Source organism: Macaca nemestrina, chromosome 7 (genome assembly GCF_043159975.1).
Source record: "Macaca nemestrina isolate mMacNem1 chromosome 7, mMacNem.hap1, whole genome shotgun sequence".
NCBI lineage: Eukaryota > Metazoa > Chordata > Mammalia > Primates > Cercopithecidae > Macaca > Macaca nemestrina.
The window spans coordinates 163,824,533-163,842,887 of NC_092131.1; the positions used below are offsets into that span (position 1 = coordinate 163,824,533).

The 18,355-nt window shown below is 36.5% G+C and overlaps 1 protein-coding gene and 1 long non-coding RNA gene across 3 annotated transcripts in view; one reads left to right on the top strand and one right to left on the bottom strand.

Annotated features, from left to right (window-relative positions):
- LOC105492574 (sprouty related EVH1 domain containing 1) overlaps positions 1–18,355 on the bottom strand; it is a 103,564-nt gene that overhangs the window by 48,801 nt on the left and 36,408 nt on the right. The window contains exon 2 of one of the 2 annotated variants that reach the window (XM_011759809.3): positions 7,278–7,452. The exons of the other annotated variant lie outside the window; for it this stretch is intronic. Coding sequence (XP_011758111.1) covers positions 7,278–7,452 — 175 coding nt within the window. The remainder of the gene's footprint in view (positions 1–7,277; positions 7,453–18,355) is intronic. 2 annotated transcript variants of the gene reach the window in all.
- Positions 1–18,355, top strand: part of LOC112428506 (uncharacterized) — a 53,701-nt gene that overhangs the window by 995 nt on the left and 34,351 nt on the right. The window lies entirely within an intron of this gene.

The following is an 18,355-nucleotide window of genomic DNA, read 5'->3' on the forward strand; positions in this document are numbered from 1 at the left end:
TTTATCTCAATTCCAATTCTTCACAGCAAAATTGGTTTGCCCAAGGTGCTTTAACCCAGTTTTCCTATTTTTCCATCTCTGACAGTAAAAAGGAAACCACTGTTTCCTGCCATTATTGTTTTCTGAGCATTAGCAACATGTTTATCAACATTCTCTACTCCACATAATCTCTCAATATGCTATCTTTATAGTGCCATATTTATTAATGTAAAAGGGGAAGGGCATTTTCTTATGCATTGTACTTCTGATGAACTATAAGTAACTCAGTAAGGCAATACCATGGAAATGATCACCTTTGAGAAAAAAGGGCAGACAGATTAAAGCAAAGGAGGACAGAGCCAGATTATAAACATTTTCTATGTGGAGATGAAACTGTCTCTAGGAAATTAGTGGTGAATACTAAAAGAGTATTAGACCTAAGTTTTAGAAATTTAATTATGGTAAACAAGACAGAAGCTAGAAAGAGCCAGGTAAAACTGGGCAATGAAAAAAAAAAAAAGTAGGCTTATTTGCAGGAAAGATATGAGAGGGGTAGAGATTAAAAGAATGAAACAGAATCAAGAATAAAGAAGATCTGTTTGAATAAATGGAGGGATCACTGATAATTCCTAAGTTTATAACTATTGTTGATGCACATTTTGAGAACATTCACCAAATCCAAACAATTTCAAGATGTGATACAGTTTAACATACGAACTGAAACAAGATAACTTTATTCTACTTTAAGAATACTCAAAATTTGAAAATCTGAACATACAAACTAAAATATGAGACCCTATTCACAATATAAATAATCTTTACATGAATGTTACCTACATTCTTGGTAAGGCCTTCCTTGGTCACTGTGTCTACATACATTTTAACCAATCCCCATCCCCACCAAAAATCTTCCCCTATACTCCCTTTTCCTAATTTGTTTTTTCCCCTTAGTACTGTCTAGCATATCATTTTCCTGTTTTCTTACTGTAATATTTATCTTTCACTGGAATGTATATTCTCTTAAGAACTGAGATTTCTATTTTTGTTCACTTACATATTCCCAGTGCCTAGAACAGTACTTAGCACAGAGCAGCCACTCAACAATATTTATTACATGAATGAACAACTCACCTTTAAAGAGAAAAGATTTTTCGCTTTTTTTAGACGGAGTTTCACTCTTGTTACCCAGGCTGGAGTGCAAAATGTGCGATCTCGGCTCACTGCAACCTCTGCCTTCCACGTTCAAGCAATTCTCCTGCCTCAGCCTCCTGAGTAGCTAGGATTACAGGCATCTGCCACCACGCCCAGCTAATTTTTTTTGTATTTTTTTAGAGATGGGGTTTTACCATGTTGGCCAGGCTGGTCTCGAACTCCTGACCTCAGGCGATCCACCCGCCTCGGCCTCCCAAAGTGCTAGAATTACAGGTGTGAGCCACTGTGTTTGGCCCAAAAAAAGAGTATTAAAAGAAAATACTGTAGGATTCAATGACGTTCCTTTAGTGTCAAGTAAGGTTAAAAAAAACTTTAGCAACATATCGTCTACTGAAATATGAATGAAAGGGTTGTTTCAGAGATTAACTGAAAAGATTTAGATTAAATTAAAAAAGAAAACAATAAAAAAAATACTGAAGCCAGAAGGAATCTAGTTAAGTAAGGAAAAAATTGGAGGCACAATGTAATAGCAAAGATATGAAATTAAAGAGCAGTAGGACAGGAATAAAAAAGAAACGACAGGAAATTATAAAATTCCTCAAATGGAACAGTTCTGGGTAACAACCAGATCCAGGAAAGTAGCCTGATGAAATGAAGACTGCAAAGAAAAGTAGCCAAGAATGATGATGAGGCTCAAATGTAGAAAATCTGGCTTTGGGAAGAAATTGTTAAGATCAGTAGATGAAAATGAAAGCTAATAGATGCTGATTTGAATGCTACATAGATTCAATAATGGGATTTACACATGTGGGTGATAGAGTAATAACTTGTAAGGGAAATAAGGAACAATAACAATACTCCACTATCTCTACTCCCACTCCCATTCTTTTCCTAACTGCAGTATTATGGTGAATAGGAGAACTAGTATCTTTCAAGAAACAAAACTGCTAGGAAGGCTGAATCCTAAGGAAAAGTTAGTTAGGGCAATTGGTTTTTAGTGGAGGAGCACTTCTGTAGGACTGAAGTTTCACAAAGGAATAATTCAGAGGCACAGTGGAAAAGCTTAGCAGGAAATTCTTGTTCTGCACTTCGATAAAGTTCAACCCAAGGCAGAAAGATGTTTCCCTGGTCTTTTAAGATTCCCCCATGATAGAAAGGGTGAGTCTCATTTTTAATAAAGCTACTGGTATATTATAACCACATTATTTTCTTCCTAGAAAAGAAATATTCTGATTTTGTTTTAGGCTACAGTAACTGGAAAGAAACCTTATTTTTAAAACATACTCTTTTTAAACAATAGAACCATTATCTTAAAGGCACTTCAATTTCTATGAACAATTTTATCCACAACCTAATTACTTATTAATCCTAAAAACAATTCCTTAATCTCTTTGGCAACTTCTTAAACTGGAAATATTTCTGGTTTTTCCTTTCTACATTTCAATATTACCTTTGTCACTCTAAGTTTATAATGGTAACTGTCTTATAACCTTGCTTTTTCTTGTCCCCACAGAGCATCTTCAGGAATTCAGGCATTTTAAAAAACTCCTATCTTTCTACTCAGCCTATTCTTTTGTCATACCTTAGCCCATAATATGGTTTAAAAAGCATAGCTTTAGCAAATTTTAATAATACTGGCAAATTTATAATATTTTATTATCTATTAAATAAACTAAGGAAAAACTACTTTAGATCCCCATAACTAAAAACTGTGTGTAGTAGTAAATATTTTAGCAAACATTTTGTTACTAGTTAATTCAGAAACTTAAAAAATCTTAAGCTGTATTATAATTCAGTGTTTTAAATTTACATGTCACATATCATGTATCAGCTAAAAATGGTCAAATAACATAACCTGTACAAATGGTAAACATTTTGATAAAATGTAAGACAGAAGTGTCCTACTTACAGAAAAGAACCATTATATCTAATAAAAACTAAATAGGCAATGTGGAACTCTATGATGTACACAAATGTACACAAGTGTACAAACAGTTAAATTTTAGTTAATTTAAATTGTATGTGCTCCAAGGTAATACTAACTTGCATTAAAGAATTAAAGGAAGAAATCAAGGCTTTAAAGATTTAGAAGGAAACAGAGGCTACAGCTCACAGACATCAAGTAAGACTTTCTTTTCTTTCTTTTTTTTTTTTTTTTTTTTTGAGAAAGAGTCTCGCTCCATCGCCCACGCTGGAGGTGCAGTGGCACAATCTCGGCTCACTGCAACCTACGCCTCCCGGGTTCAAGCAATTCTCCTGCCTCAGCCTCCCGAGTAGCTGGGACTATAGGCATGTGCCACCACACCTGGCTAATTGTTGTTTTGTTGCTGCTGTTTTTGTATTTTTAGTAGAGATGGGGTTTCACTGTGTTAGCCAGGATGGTCTTGATTTCCTCACTTCGTGATACGCCCGCCTCAGCCTCTCAAAGTGCTGGGATTACAGGCCTGAGCCACCACACCCGGCCAAGACTCTCTCAGAATCTGTCCTTGACAAGGATCATTCCATCCCCAAGTGTCTCAAAGAAAGGTAGTACTTTCACTTTCTTAGGCTACAACACCAACCCCTGGTGTTTCTTTCAAATTCTTTCTTTCTCAATCATCCATAAAGCATGAAAGCCAATTATGCAGAGCAGTGCTTTTCAACTCTTCTCTCCTCAGGCACATATACAACAATAACATAAGGCAGTCTGGAGGCCCCAGACACTCATGGCACGCAGGTTGGAAAGCTCCAATTTAGAGTATCAAAGGATAAGCCAGGAAATAAACACCACCTTTTGTGGGCATCATAAAGATGCTTTATAGGTAAGCAACATAGGATCACTGAGTGAGTGAATGACTAAACACTGACCCAGTTACACAAAATGATGTCTTCTTGAACAAGTCCCAGGCAGCCTGCTCTTTATTTGTGCCCTCTTTCCTAAAAAAATAAAATAAAATAAAATAAAAAATAAAAATAATAAAAATAAAAGAGTAAAGTATATAACCTTCTGGGAATTGTAACAAGGCTTATTTTTAGTACCTGTAATTGTAAATCAACGGCTGGAAAAGTTTTCTGTGAAAGTGGTTCTCTCATAACTGACAAGGGCCATCTTCTTCACTATTGTTATCAGTATTCTGACTTATAAACACTCATTAAAATATTGTATTTATTAGCCTCATGAGTGGTCATATACTCCTCTTCTCAATATTTATTCTTTCCTCAAGGGCATGAAATTACATATGGGATATATGAGGGCCAAGAATCTCACTTCTAGAATTCATCTAAGGTAGAGGATTCTAAGATGTGATCCACAGGCAAAATGGTTACAGAACAGTTTTCAGCAACTATCTTTCACATAACTATTACATCAGAACTACTACTAAAGTGCACTGGTTATTCACTGAGAAGGCTTTTAAAGGAAAGCTACCATTAATCTGAGAGGAACCCTGTAGAATTACAGACTGCTCAGTAATCACAGTACTTCTTTAAAAAAAAAAAATCAAGAAACTAGAACTCAGGAAAATGGACTAAAATAAAAGCAATGAATAACCAATGAATAAAACCAATGAATATAGAAATGAACATTAGTGACCTCAAAATGCAGTGATATTAGAAACTAATGTATGTATATGTCAATTCTACTACTGGGCTTTTCAGAAGTAGTCTTGATCAGAGTGTATTACCCAGCAGAGGGTGGAAATTAATCTTATTTCAATATCACTGTCTCATTTGTCTTGAGATTTTACAAGACTTTGCTATTTTCAATTTACAGTCATGAGCTGCTGCCTCTGCCTTTGATCACACAAGTCCCCAAAACCTAGAACACTATACTATAGTTAATCCCTCTAAGAAATATGACAACTTTCTGACTGAAAGCAATTTTTCCTTTATGGCTACACTGAGAGATGTTTCTTATCCCCATTTCACAAGTAACAAGCTTCCTCAAAGAAAAATGGTTACGTGAAACAACAAGTGTTCTGATTCAGTACTTCTAGCAAAATAATCTATTTTCTTATTAGTCTATCAATATTCTATACCCAGGGACTAGAGTAAGTCCTCTTGATTTTTAAGCTCTGTCATAGGGAATAAAAGTTTGTGTTCTTTCTGAATCTCAGGTTTATTTTCACTAGCTTTATGTTAAAGCCACACTCTGAACAATCACCCAATCCATCAATCTGAGCAGGCTCATACTTAGTTATGCAGATTTGGTCCCTTATTATCCCAAACTGCCCATTTCTACTATATCCAGTATTCTGTTTCACTGAGTTTTTTCTATTTTACATCTAGGTCATCCTTCCTTGTTCTTATAATTTTTCGAGCAAGCATTTTTCTCTCTTACTCCACATTTTACTTTCTATTACTTTGTGTTCTTAAGAAAAAGTTTATCTGGAAAAAAATGCCTTAGATTTTCACCATTTTTCTCAGTTTCTAACATAGACAATTTCTCCAACAGTATTCCCCAGTTACTATTAGCTCAGACCAGAAGCATTACACCATCATAGGTGCCTTCAGAAGCATTACACCATCATAGGTGCCTTCTTAGATGTCTCCAGTTTTAAAAAAGCATTAATATGCCAGATCCTATTTTATCCAAGGCCAGGCCACCTTTAAAAATTTAAACTTTTTAAAAGATGACATATGCATCATATTTCACTTTTGACTTCAACCAGGGTTCTCTACTTAAACATATTCTGGCTGACACACATTATACAATATGCAGCATGGGTGAATCATAAACTCATAAAACATTAGTGTAAGAAGGCTTTCAAGATGATTTAGGATAACTCTCCCTTTAACTGGGGAAGAAATTGGGGCACTGAAAGTTAAGCACTTTCTGAATTACTACGATGATTCAGTGGTTAAAAAAAAAAAAAAAAAAAAAGAATGAAGAAACCAAGCCCCCAAACTGAAAGTAAGTCATATTCAAGTGTTCATGCATGGAAGAATTATTTGGAGCTCAAAACATAATAACCAAGATGCTAAATAAACAGATCCACAAATATATATTTAAAGGGAATTCTTGTTATTTTCAAGGTTCTATTTTGGCACTTTATTTTTATTTTGCTTCTAAGTGTATGCTCTTTTTTTTTTTGAGACAGAGTCTCGCTCTGTCGCCCAGGCTGGAGTGCAGTGGGATGATCTCGGCTTACTGCAAGCTCCGCCTCCAGGGTTCACGCCATTCTCCTGCCTCAGCCTCCCGACTAGCTGGGAATACAGTAGCCCGCCATCACGCCTGGCTAATTTTTTGTATTTTTAGTAGAGATGGGGTTTCACCGTGATAGCCAGGATGGTCTCGATCTCCTGACCTCGTGATCCGCCCGCCTCGGCCTCCTAAAGTGCTGGGATTACAGGCGTGAGCCACTGCACGCGGCCACTCTTCTTTTTCTTGATACAGAAATGACATTAACATTACTCAGTTTTTCAGATGTAATCAGTTGTTTCTGGTCCACAAATGAAACAAAGAAAGTGAAGGAGCTTTCCATACTAATTAAAAGAGAGCAAATAACATTATCAAAGGTTAAACTGATATTTTAAAATGTATACAAGTAAGAAACCACACCTCTGCAAAGAAGACAATAGTGTTAAAAATTAGGCTAGCCACCAAGTAGTCTTACGAGGCTAGAAAATAAGGGAATTAATAAGGGAATCATCTGGGCTATGTTCGAATAAAACTTAATTTGTGGATACTGAAATGTGAATTTCATATAATTCTTATGTTACACAAAATTATTATTTTTTAATTTTTTCCAACCATGTAAAAATATAAAAATCATTATTAGCTCACAGACCATATAAAAACAACTGGTGGGCTTGCATTTGGCTTATGGATTACAGTTTGCCAATCTCTAGTCTAGGGAATAGCAGAGAGAAGGGAAGACAGGACGTAATCGGATTAATAACTAGGGAGACTATTTATTAACTTCTGCATTAAACCTAAATGGAAAAGCAGCAACCCCAACCCCCAACAAGTATGCATCAATGTCAGTCTCAGTTTGAAAAAAAAATATTGTACTTCACAGTCTTTATCACAGAAACAGCTCCAGAAACAATCATTGATTCATAGGTGAAAAAAATCTCACAACAGTATACTAATCATAATTTTAAACAGATAATTCGTTTTTGTAGAAGTATCCTAAAATTACAGTATTAGATACATGATTCATTACCATTTTGTCCCTGAGTCGCTCTCCACGGATAAAAAAGTCAGCACAGCCATTCTCTTCCTGATGAGGGACTTTGAAGACAGTGACGCTGCTTAGTCCACTCCCTCCAAGTGGTAACCATCCACCACTTGAGTCATCTCGGGTCATCACCACAGCTCGCACTCGTGCATAACTATTACTAAAATAGATGCAAAGATCAGGAATTAGCTTTTCCATAAACAAAAAACAGCCAAGCCATCAGTCTTGTTTGAGAAACCAAAGACCACATTAGTTAATATGTGGTGACTAAGGTGTTTACTACTTCCATGAAAATCCACAGAAAGTAACCTACTTGAAAAAGGTCAAAAACCACAAACAGACTTTAAAGGTTGTCCTTCATTTTGAAGACTAATCTCGTAATAAAAGACTATAAAACTACTACTTCAATTCATCATTTCAGTAGTTCCAGCACATCTTATTGCCATGGAACAAGTTGTGAAGGATCCCAAAGACAACTACTGTCAAACTACACAGGCTACCATAAAACTTGTCTACATATGTCCATTTGCTACAATATTATAACCAGGACAAACTGCTGTATTTCAGCACATTCAACCGTAGCATCTAGAAGTTCCTAACAGTTCCAGAATATATTATAAATAAAATGCTGAAACAAATATGCTTAGTTTAGATGCTACATTTTTAATTTCTTCTACCAACTGGGAATCTCAATCACTTACACAAATCATATAAAGAAAAGTGTTCTGCTTAAATTACTTAACAAGCAAATTGGTCCGTAGAAACTATAAGAAATAAATTTCTGTTATTAGCTAACCAGTTTATGACATTTTTCTATAGCAGTCCAAAGACAGTAAGACACATGTGTAATCAACATGATAATCAAAATACAGACCATTTTCATCACTCCAAAACCCTTATGCCAAACACAGAGATTTTGCCTGTTTGGGACCTTCAAATAAATGGAATCAAACAGAGTCACCATTTGTACCCTTCTTATCTGACTTCCTTCTCTCATGTTGTTTTGTGTATCAGAAGTTCATTTCTTTTAACTAAGTAGTCCTCTAATTAAATAAATCATAATTTATTCTTTCTTATATGGATAGGTATTTGGATTTTTCTAGTTGTTGGCAATTATGAATAAAGCTGTTATAAACATTCTTGTAAGTCTTTTTGTAGACATTTTTTCATTTCTCAAATAATTACCTAGGAGTGGAATAGGTCACAGGATAGGTACATGTTTATCTATACAAGACACTATCTTCCAAAGTGGTTGTACTGTTATACATTCCCATCAATAATGTATGACAGTTTCAGATTCACCATATCCCTGCCAATACGGTGTTTTCAGTCTTAACTTTACTCATTGTATTGAGTATATAGTGGTATCATACAGCGTTTTTAATTTATATTTCCATAATGACTCATGATGTTGAACATCTTTTCATGTGCTTTCTGGCCATTTGTTTATCTTGTTTTTACGTCTGTGACCATTTTTTATTACACTATCTTTATTATTATTTTTAGAAGTGTTTTTAAAAATATATTCTGGACATAAGTATTTTTCAGAGAATATACTTTTAAAGTTGCACTGGGTTGTGGTTAAGAGTGAGAATTCTAGAGTCAAACTTCCACAAGTTGGATCTTGGCTTAGAAACTTACTCTCTGTATGACTTTGAGAAAGGTACTAAACCTCTGTGCCTCAATCTTACGTGTGAAATAACAGCACTCACTTACAATAAATGTAAACCATGCCTGACACATAACAAACACTGTATGAGTATTACTTTTTATTATCATTATGACAACAAAGCATTGAAAATTGAAGACACTGCCATCCTGGTAATTCAAAATCAGATAGGATCTGGAAAATAATTGAATTTTCATGATGAACCATAATTATCTATTATTGGGGTCAAAATAACTATATAGAAACTCTAAAAGGTTTTGGCTTCACAATTTACTCTTTTGTGGAAGCTTTTTATTATTTAGTTATTCAGAGGCTCTGATTCTTATCTGGACCCAATTCTTGCCAATCTTCAACTCAGAGACATGGTCAGAGAAGTGTGGGTGCATAAAGGCTGGGTCGATGTAGATATTAAATCCTCCTGAGATGGGCTGGAGCAAACTCCACCACTATAACCACAACATGCATCTTAAAAGGCAGTGGGAGCAGACTACATAATAACCACATTTGTGGGCTAGCTTCCATTCTAAAGCAAATTAAGAGAATCTTATAAGATGTTCCTTCTTTATTAAAAACCTACACTGTAACTCAATTTCTAATCTCTGATCATATTTGAACAGTAATTTCAAATATATCCTTTCATACACAGCAGGAGAACTAAACTACTGTCTTGTACGTTTTGTGCTGCTTTAACAGAATACCAGACTGGGTAAATGATAAAGAGAAATTTATTTCTCACAGTTCCAGAGGCTTGGAAGTCCAAGATCAAGGCATCAGTAGGTTCATTGTCTGGAAAGAGGTCAGTCTCCTCTTCCAAGATGGTGCACTCTGGAGGGGAGGAATGCTGTGTCCTTACACGGCAGAAGGTGGACAGGCAAAAAGGGATGGGCACCCTCAGTTCTTTTATTAGGAGATTCATCCATCCATGAAGGTAGAACTCTTACTTTCATGATGGTAGGTGCTAAACACCTCCCAAAAGGCCGCACCTCCTAATACTGTTGCATTGGAGTTTAAATTTCCACATAAATTTGTGGGGGCAAAAACATTAAATCCATAGCAACTACTAATGTAGAAATCCAGGTGAGAGGTAATATTGAATGGAACTAGGATGATAACAATGGACATGAAGAGGAATAGAGAGATTTGGGTATATTTTGGAGGTAGAGCCAGGAGAACTTGCTGATAAGATTTTAACTACAAAACAAGTAAAGTGTTGCAAATCATCTAAAATTCTTAGTGGCATCCATGAGCTTCATTTCCTAAAATTTTCAGCTGGTATTTCAATAAAGTCAGAAGCAAAAGATGACCAAACACGAAGACAAATTTTGCCTCAGTTGTACTGAACCATGTAGTTTTGAAATGACAGTACTATATTACACATGAACCAGAAAAACTCTAAAGCTATACTTTATTGCACTTTGTGGATAAATGTATGGCAGCAATTTCAAATTTATATATTGGCAAAATATTTCTTAACAATCAAATTAAGAGTACAGTTGCTGAAAGTTTTACTAGCCCTAGAAGTTTTAACTGTCTGAAACACAAAGTGTCCTTCACCTAAAGTGACCTGCTTTTTTAGTTTCTTTTCTCCCTTACAGAACCATCTTGCTTTATGATTACCAAGCCTATTATATACCCCACCCAACTACTAGACAAGTAGAAGGCTCAAGGAAGACACAGTCTGGAGATGTGAGATTTTATCATATGTTTTTTGCTTGTTTTATGTGTCCATTATAAGGAAACACCAGGCTTAAAACACTTAAAGTGTTTGATAGTCAAGCTCCTTAGAGAACGAACCTAAAGGCTCTAACCATACATTGGGACATTTCTTGGAACACAGAATACGTGCACGGTTTTAATACTGATTCCCATTCTTCCCATTTCCTGGTCACAACCAAAAGTTCCCAACTCTTCCTTTTCTTTCCACCAAGAAGGCAGAAACCGAACATAATATTGTACTCTAGACTCATACATACTAATGTATGTGTGAAATTTTTTTGTGATTTTTTTTAGCTCATTGGTTAACACATGTATGAGTCTACAATACAATATTATGCAAGTTTTTGTAACATTTTTACAAGCTTATAATACTTATATTAACCAGATATTCAATTATTAGGTAAAATAATTGTGCATGATGTTCATAAATTAAAATTCTATCTATCCCCATCCCTCTTATTGTTATCAGTTAATATGTTACACATAATATGTATTCAACTTAATAACAGGAAAACAAAGTTAACAAGCATTGTAGCACAATATTGACTCCGATGGAATTCTCATTGATTTTACATTGGTTTCATTTTCTAAATACAATTCTGTGTTGCATAATGTTTCCATCAACAATGGACCCCATATACAACAGTCCCATAAGATTACAATACCGTATCTTTATTGTACCTTTCTGACATTTAGGTACACAAATACTTACCATTGTGCTAAAACTGACTACAGTTTTCAGTACAATAACATCCCGTACAGCAAGCCTGTCCAACCTGTGGCCCAGGATGGCTTTGAATGAGGTCCAACACAAATTCATAAATTTCTTAAAACATTATGAAATTTTTGTGTGATTTTTTTTAAAGCTCATCAGCTATCGTGTTAGTGTATTTTCCCATCTAGGTTTGTGTAGGTACACTCTATGATGTTTGTGTGCACAATGATGAAATACCCCAACAATGTATTTCTCAGAGCACATACCTATTGCAAAACACACGCCTATTTTACTTAGCATACTTTTATTCTCTTGAAAGTACGTACAATAATTTTACGATTTACTTGACAGAAGATGCTGTAATTCCACTCAACTGGCACTCAAATAACTAATGTGCAAGGAAATGTTATCTTGATGAATCCAAAATTCATAGAGCCTATAAATCTGTAGCAAAGCAATTTTTCCCTTTACACCAAAGATTAATTTTGTGAACCTCCTGGAAAGGATTATGAATCCCCAAAATTATAATCAAATGTGAGTTTTGGTTTTTTTTTTTTTTTTTTTTTTTTTTTTTTTTTTTTTTTTGCCACATATGCATTTTCTTCAGGGGAGATAGTATATAGCTTTAATCACAATAGCATCTATGATCACCCTGGCCCACCAATTTAGGAACCATTGCTATACACACAAAATGACTAGCAGTACAGCTCTGGCTCTTGCTCAGATCAGTTTCCTAAATTTGGATACATTTATAATAGCCGGCTGGCCATCTATATTGTTTTGGTTGACTATTCTTAAGCTTAACATTTCTAAAATAAATTGTCTTTCTGTTCTCTCTATACCTTTCTTTTCTATTATAATACATACCCAAGCAATACCCTGATATTAGCCCAGTGAGACCTATTTGTATTTCTGACCTCCAGGCTAAAATATAATAAATTTCTGTTGTTTTAAGTCACTAAGTTTATGGTAATTTGCCTATAGCAGCAACAGGAAACTAATATAAAGGACGGAACACCTTCTTGAATATATAGTAATACATATACAGGAGAAAAAGATAACTTTTTCCATTTTTAATTACAATAGTATTAAAACAAAATCCTGACCTCCGCCCCACCAACCACCAAATTGAGAAGATTCTTAGGATGCCTTAAGATTTGTACAGTATAACAGGAACTTATTTATCCACTGAGGGATGTTTATAGTGACAAAACACCCTTTGCTCTCTATATACTTTAAGTAAATATTAACCATCCAAATATTAAACATTACTACAGAGACTAGGTAGAAGAGAAAAGGGAAGCATTTAATAAAAGTAGGTTAGGATGATACAGTACTTCACAATTTAAGTATTTGCTTTCTAAACTACGTAGAATGCAGATATGCAGAAGATAACCACATTACTACTCAGTAATCTATTCATTTAACCCATGAGATTCATATACCACATAAACTAAATTGAAAAGTTACGATCCTCTCCCCGTAGAAGCTCATAATCTAGTGGGCAAAAATATATTGCCACATAATGGGAATACTGGAGATTACTAATATTCGTATTTGATGTAGGTTTTTAATAGTGGTATATCAGGTAGATAAAAAGCTAAGGACACTCAATAGAGAGAGCATGACACAAGTACATCATATTTAAGAACCAATATAAAGTTCAAAAGATGATGGTAGACATAAGCGATAGAAAGAAATAGTAGTTGACCTACTGTATCAAGCCATGCATACTATGCTCAAGGTTAGTACTCTATCAAGATAAAAGAGACCACAGGATGACAATAAGCAAGAAAGTTGAATGTTCTGATTTGTATTTTAAAAGCTCTAAGAGCAGCAGGAGAACACTACTGCATTAACCCTAATGAAAGAGGTATTTCTTCATCTTACAGAGAAAGGCTGGGTTTGATTAGAAAAATGAAGATGTGAATTATCCCTTTAGCACTGGCAACTCTAAAAACTGGAGCAAATATTAAACATGGCACTCTGTTTAATAACAAGTCAGATCTAGGTTCCAAAAGCAGTGTCATCTCTGAAAAGTTGTTATCTTGGAGCCAGGTGCGGTGGCTCATGCCCGTAATCCCAGCACTTTGGGAGGCGGACGTGGGTGGATCATGAGGTTAAGAGATTGAGACCATCCTAGCAAAGATGGTGAAACCTCGTCTCTACTAAAGATACAAAAATTAACTGGGCGTAGTGGCGTGCGCCTGTAGTCCCAGCTACTCAGGAGGCTGAGGCAGGAAAATTGCTTGAGCCTGGGAAGCAGAGGTTGCAGTGAGACCAGATCACGCCACTGTACTCCAGCCTGGTGAGAAAGTGAGATTCTGTCTCAAAAAAAAAAAAAAAAAAAAGTTGTAATCTTGGGCAAATTACTTAAGCTCTCTGTATCCCTCTTCCTGGTCTATAAAATGGAGATAATAATATTTATCACAGTGCTATAAGAAATAAATGAGGTTATGTATGTACATTTCTTAGCATTTTGCCTGGCTCATTGTTAGGTGCCCAATAAATGTTATTACAATGACTTAATATATTAAATTAACTTTATGTTACTACATCCGCATTACCAAATTGTCTAAATTTGTCTCATTATTCATGATGATCTTGTAAAAAAAAAACTGAGGTGACAGTCTCCTCTCAGAACTTTTAACTTTAAGAATTATTCATCACAGCTAAGTATGTGATACGGTTTGGCTGTGTCCCCATCCAAATCGAAGTTGAATTGTATCTCTCAGAATTCCCATGTGTTGTGGGAGGGATCCAAGGGGTCTTAACTGAATCATGGGGCCAGTCTTTCCTGTGCTATTCTAGTGAGAATGAATAAGTCTCAAGAGATCTGATGGGTTTATCAGGGACTTCTGCTTTTGCTTCTTCATTTTTCTCTTGCTGCCATCATATAATGAAGTGCCTTTTGCCTCCTACCATGATTCTGAGGCCTCCCCAGCCACGTGGAACTGTTAAGTTCAATTAAACCTGTTTCTTCCCAGTCTCAAGTATGTATTTATCAGCAGCGTGAAAACAGACTAATACAGTAAATTGGTACCAGTAGAGTGGGGTATTGCTGAAAAGATACCCAGAAATGTGGAAGTGACTTTGGATATGGGTAACAGGCAGAGTTTGGAACAGTTTGGAGGGCTCAGAAGACAGGAAAATATGGGAGAATGGCTTTGACAAAAATGCTAATAGTGATATGAACAATAAGGTCCAGGCTGAGGTGGTCTCAGATGGAGATGAGGAACTTGTTGGGAACTGGAGCAAAGCTGAGTCTTGTTATGTTTTAGCTAAGACACTGGTGGCATTTTGCCTCTGCCCTAGAGATTTGTGGAACTTTGAGCTTGAAAAAGATGATTAGGGTATCTGGCAGAAGAAATGTCTAAGCAGCACAGCATTCAAAAGGTGACTTGGGTGCCATTTTATGCTGTTTTCAAAGGGAAACAGCATAAAAGTTCAGAAAATTTGCAGTCTGGCAATGCAGCAGAAAAGAAAAACCTATTTTGTGAGAAGAAATTCAAGCTGGCTGCAGAAATTTGCATAAGTAGCAAGGAGCCTAATGTTAATCCCCAAGACCATGGAGAAAATATCTCCAGGCCATGTCAAAGACCTTCATGGCAGCCCCTGCCATCACAGGTCCGCAGGCCCAGGAGGAAAAACTGGTCTCACAGGATGAGCTGAACCCACAGTCCCTGTGCTGTGTGTAGCCTCAGAACTTGGTGCCCTGTATACCAGCCGCTTCACCCATGGCTGAAATGGGCCAACACAGAGCTCGAGCTGTTGCTTCAGAGGGTGGAGTCCCAAGCCTTGGCAGCTTCTACATGGTGTTGAGCCTGTGGGTGCACAGAAGTCAAGAACTGAGGTTTGGGAAACTCTGCCTAGATTTCAGAAGATATATGGAAACACCTGGATGCCCAGGCAAAAGTGCTTCGGCGGCAGGGCCCTCATGGAGAACCTCTGCTAGGGCAGTGTGGAAGGGAAATGTGGGGTCAGAGTCCCCACACAGAGTCCCCACTGGGGCACTGCCTAGTGGAGCTTTGAGAAGAGGGCCACCATTCACCAGACCACAGAATGGTAGATCCACTGACAGCTTCCACCGTGCGTCTGGAAAAGCCACAGATACTCAACACCAGCCTGTGAAAGCAGCCAGGAGGGAGGCTGTACCCTCCAAAACCACAGGGGTGGAGATGCCCAAGACCATGGGAACCTACCTCTTGCATCGGCATGACCTGGATGTGAGACATGGGTCAAACCAGATCATTTTGGAGCTTTAAAATTTGACTGCCCTGCTGGATTTCGGACTTGCATGGGCCCTGTATCCCCTTTGTTTTGGACAATTTATCCCATTTGGAATGGCTGTATTTACCCAATACCTGTACCTCCACTGTACCTAGGAAGTAATTAGCTTGCTTTTGATTTTACAGGTTCACAAGCAGAAGGGACTTGCCTTGTCTCGAATGAGACTTTGGACTCTGGACTTTTGGGTTAATGGTGAAATGCATCAAGACTTTAAGGGACTGTTGGGAAGGCATGATTGGTTTTGAAAAGTGACGACATGAGAACTGCAGGGGCCAAGGGCAGAATGACACGAGTTGTCTGTGTCCCCACCCAAATCTCAACTTAAATTGTATCTCTCAGTATTCCCACATGTTGTGGGAGGGACCCAGGGCGAGGTAATGGAATCAGTAGGGCTGGTCTTTCTCATATTATTCTTGTGATAGGGAATAAGTCTCAGGAGATCTGATGGGTTTATCAGGGGCTTCCGCTTTTGCTTCTTCCTCATTTTTCTTTTGCTGTCACCATGTAAGAAGTGCCTTTCACTTCCCGCCATGACTCTGAGGCCTCTCCAGCCATGTGGAACTGTAAGTCCAATTAAACGTCTTTTTGTTCCTAGTCTTGGGTATGTCTTTATCAGCAGCGTGAAAACAAACTAATACAGTATCAAATATCAGTCATCTAAGTCTTCCACAAACTGTTTATGTAATGCAGACATCTGGGAATTCTTCCAGAAGAAGAAATAAAACTAAAATATGCGGGATAAATAGAGGTTTTCACAAACTACACCTTTAGAATCAATCATTTTAGGTTCTGCTAGACAGTATCATCAACCTATGGAAACAGTTCAAACAATAACTACTTTGAATGTCCCCTGCCTTCTGGTACTACTAGTGTCCATTCCCCATGACTCCTGAATTACTAGCATTGATACTATAATTTCATTCTGAAATTCTCTTGGTCTATGGCAGAAGACGTGAACTATAAAAAGTATTCATTCTCAACAAAATATCAAAACACAGAAGACAGGAAGTCAACATTAATATTAGAGTTCATGATGAGATAAAAGCATTAGAGTAAAATATGAAAAATTTTAAAATAATCCTATAGTAGGGAAAGCCTAAGATCCAGAGGCCATTAAAATATAAAAGGATAAATTCAACTATATTAAACATATTCGTGCATGGTAAAAACACCATAAACAATAAAGACAAAAATAACAAATTGGGAAAAAAATATGTAACACACATGTATTAGCTTTCTATTGCTGTCCTAACAACTACCACAAACTTAGTGGCTTACAACAACACAAATTTTTACACTTCTGTGAGTTGGAAGTCCAGAGAGTTTCACACTGGGCTAAAATCAAGGTATTGGCAGTGCTGCATTCCTTTTGAAGCTCTAAAAGAGAAACAGTTTCCCTTGCCTTTTCCAGTTCCTAGAGACCATCCACATTCCTTGGCTCATGGCTCCCTCCTTCTACCCTCAAAGTCATGAATACTGCTTCTCTCTGAACCTTCTTCTGTAGTTGTATCTTTCTCTGACCAGTCCTATACAGTCAGGAAAGGTTATCTGCTTAAGTGCTCATGTGATTAGCCTAGGTTCATCCAGATAATCCAGGATAATCTCCCTATATCAAAGCTCACAACCTTAATCACAGTTGCAAAATCCTAACATACTCACAGGTTCTGGAGATTAGGGCAAGGACATCTTTGGGGAGGGGCAGGACATATTCTGTCTACCACGAATGGCATATAAAAGGAAAAAAAAAAAAGATAATCCCTTAAAAGTAACTCCAAAAATCAGTAAGAAAAGACAAACAACACAAAGGAAAAACAGGCCAAGTTCATTAATAAAATCCACAGAAGAAAAATATAAATGCCATGAAATACAGAAAAAGTAATTCTATTCACAATAAGAGGAATGCAAATTAAAGATATGACCTTTTTTTTTCATTTCAAAGCATTGACTGCACTTTTTCTTAAACATGGAACACAAAGTTTGTAAAACTCCAACAAATTCATTTAATAATGACCACACTAATAATCAGGAATCACGGCAAAACTTCTTTCAGCGAAAAATTCCATTGATTTAGAGATAACTAAAAACACAGATTCCCTGATTCCTAAGGGTTAAGGCACAGGAAACCTGTAGTTTAAGTTTCTGAGGAAGTTATGATGCTGTATTTGGAATACTGGTAAACTAGAAAACTAATCACCATTTTGAATAAACTAACTGAAAATCTGTTGCGTAAAATTCTATCCAGAATAATTTATCTCATATCACTGCAGGTTATGTAGCTTAACCCAACAGTTACTCTAGTTTTGGGCTTTGGATAATCCTAAATATTGAGTTCCAAAGAAAAACACTAAAAAAAGACAATATTCAAAGCAAAAAAATACTGAGTTAGCATAGCCTGGCAATCTAAAATCTTCTAATAGCTATAACTTAGAAGCCTATACCTCTCTGACCACCTATCCTATTGCTTACTCACTATATTGCAACAATAGTATTTTTGTACTCCTTAAGTGTAATAGTTCTCTTCTACCATGGGGTCTCTAGACGCTGTTTCCTTTACTCGGGTATTCCTGAGATATTCTATTGGTTGCTCCTTTCTAAACTATCAGCTAATAAGAATCCTCCTCGGAGTAGCACCAGCATCCGTCCACCTTCTCTCCACTATTTCTTTTTCTGGTT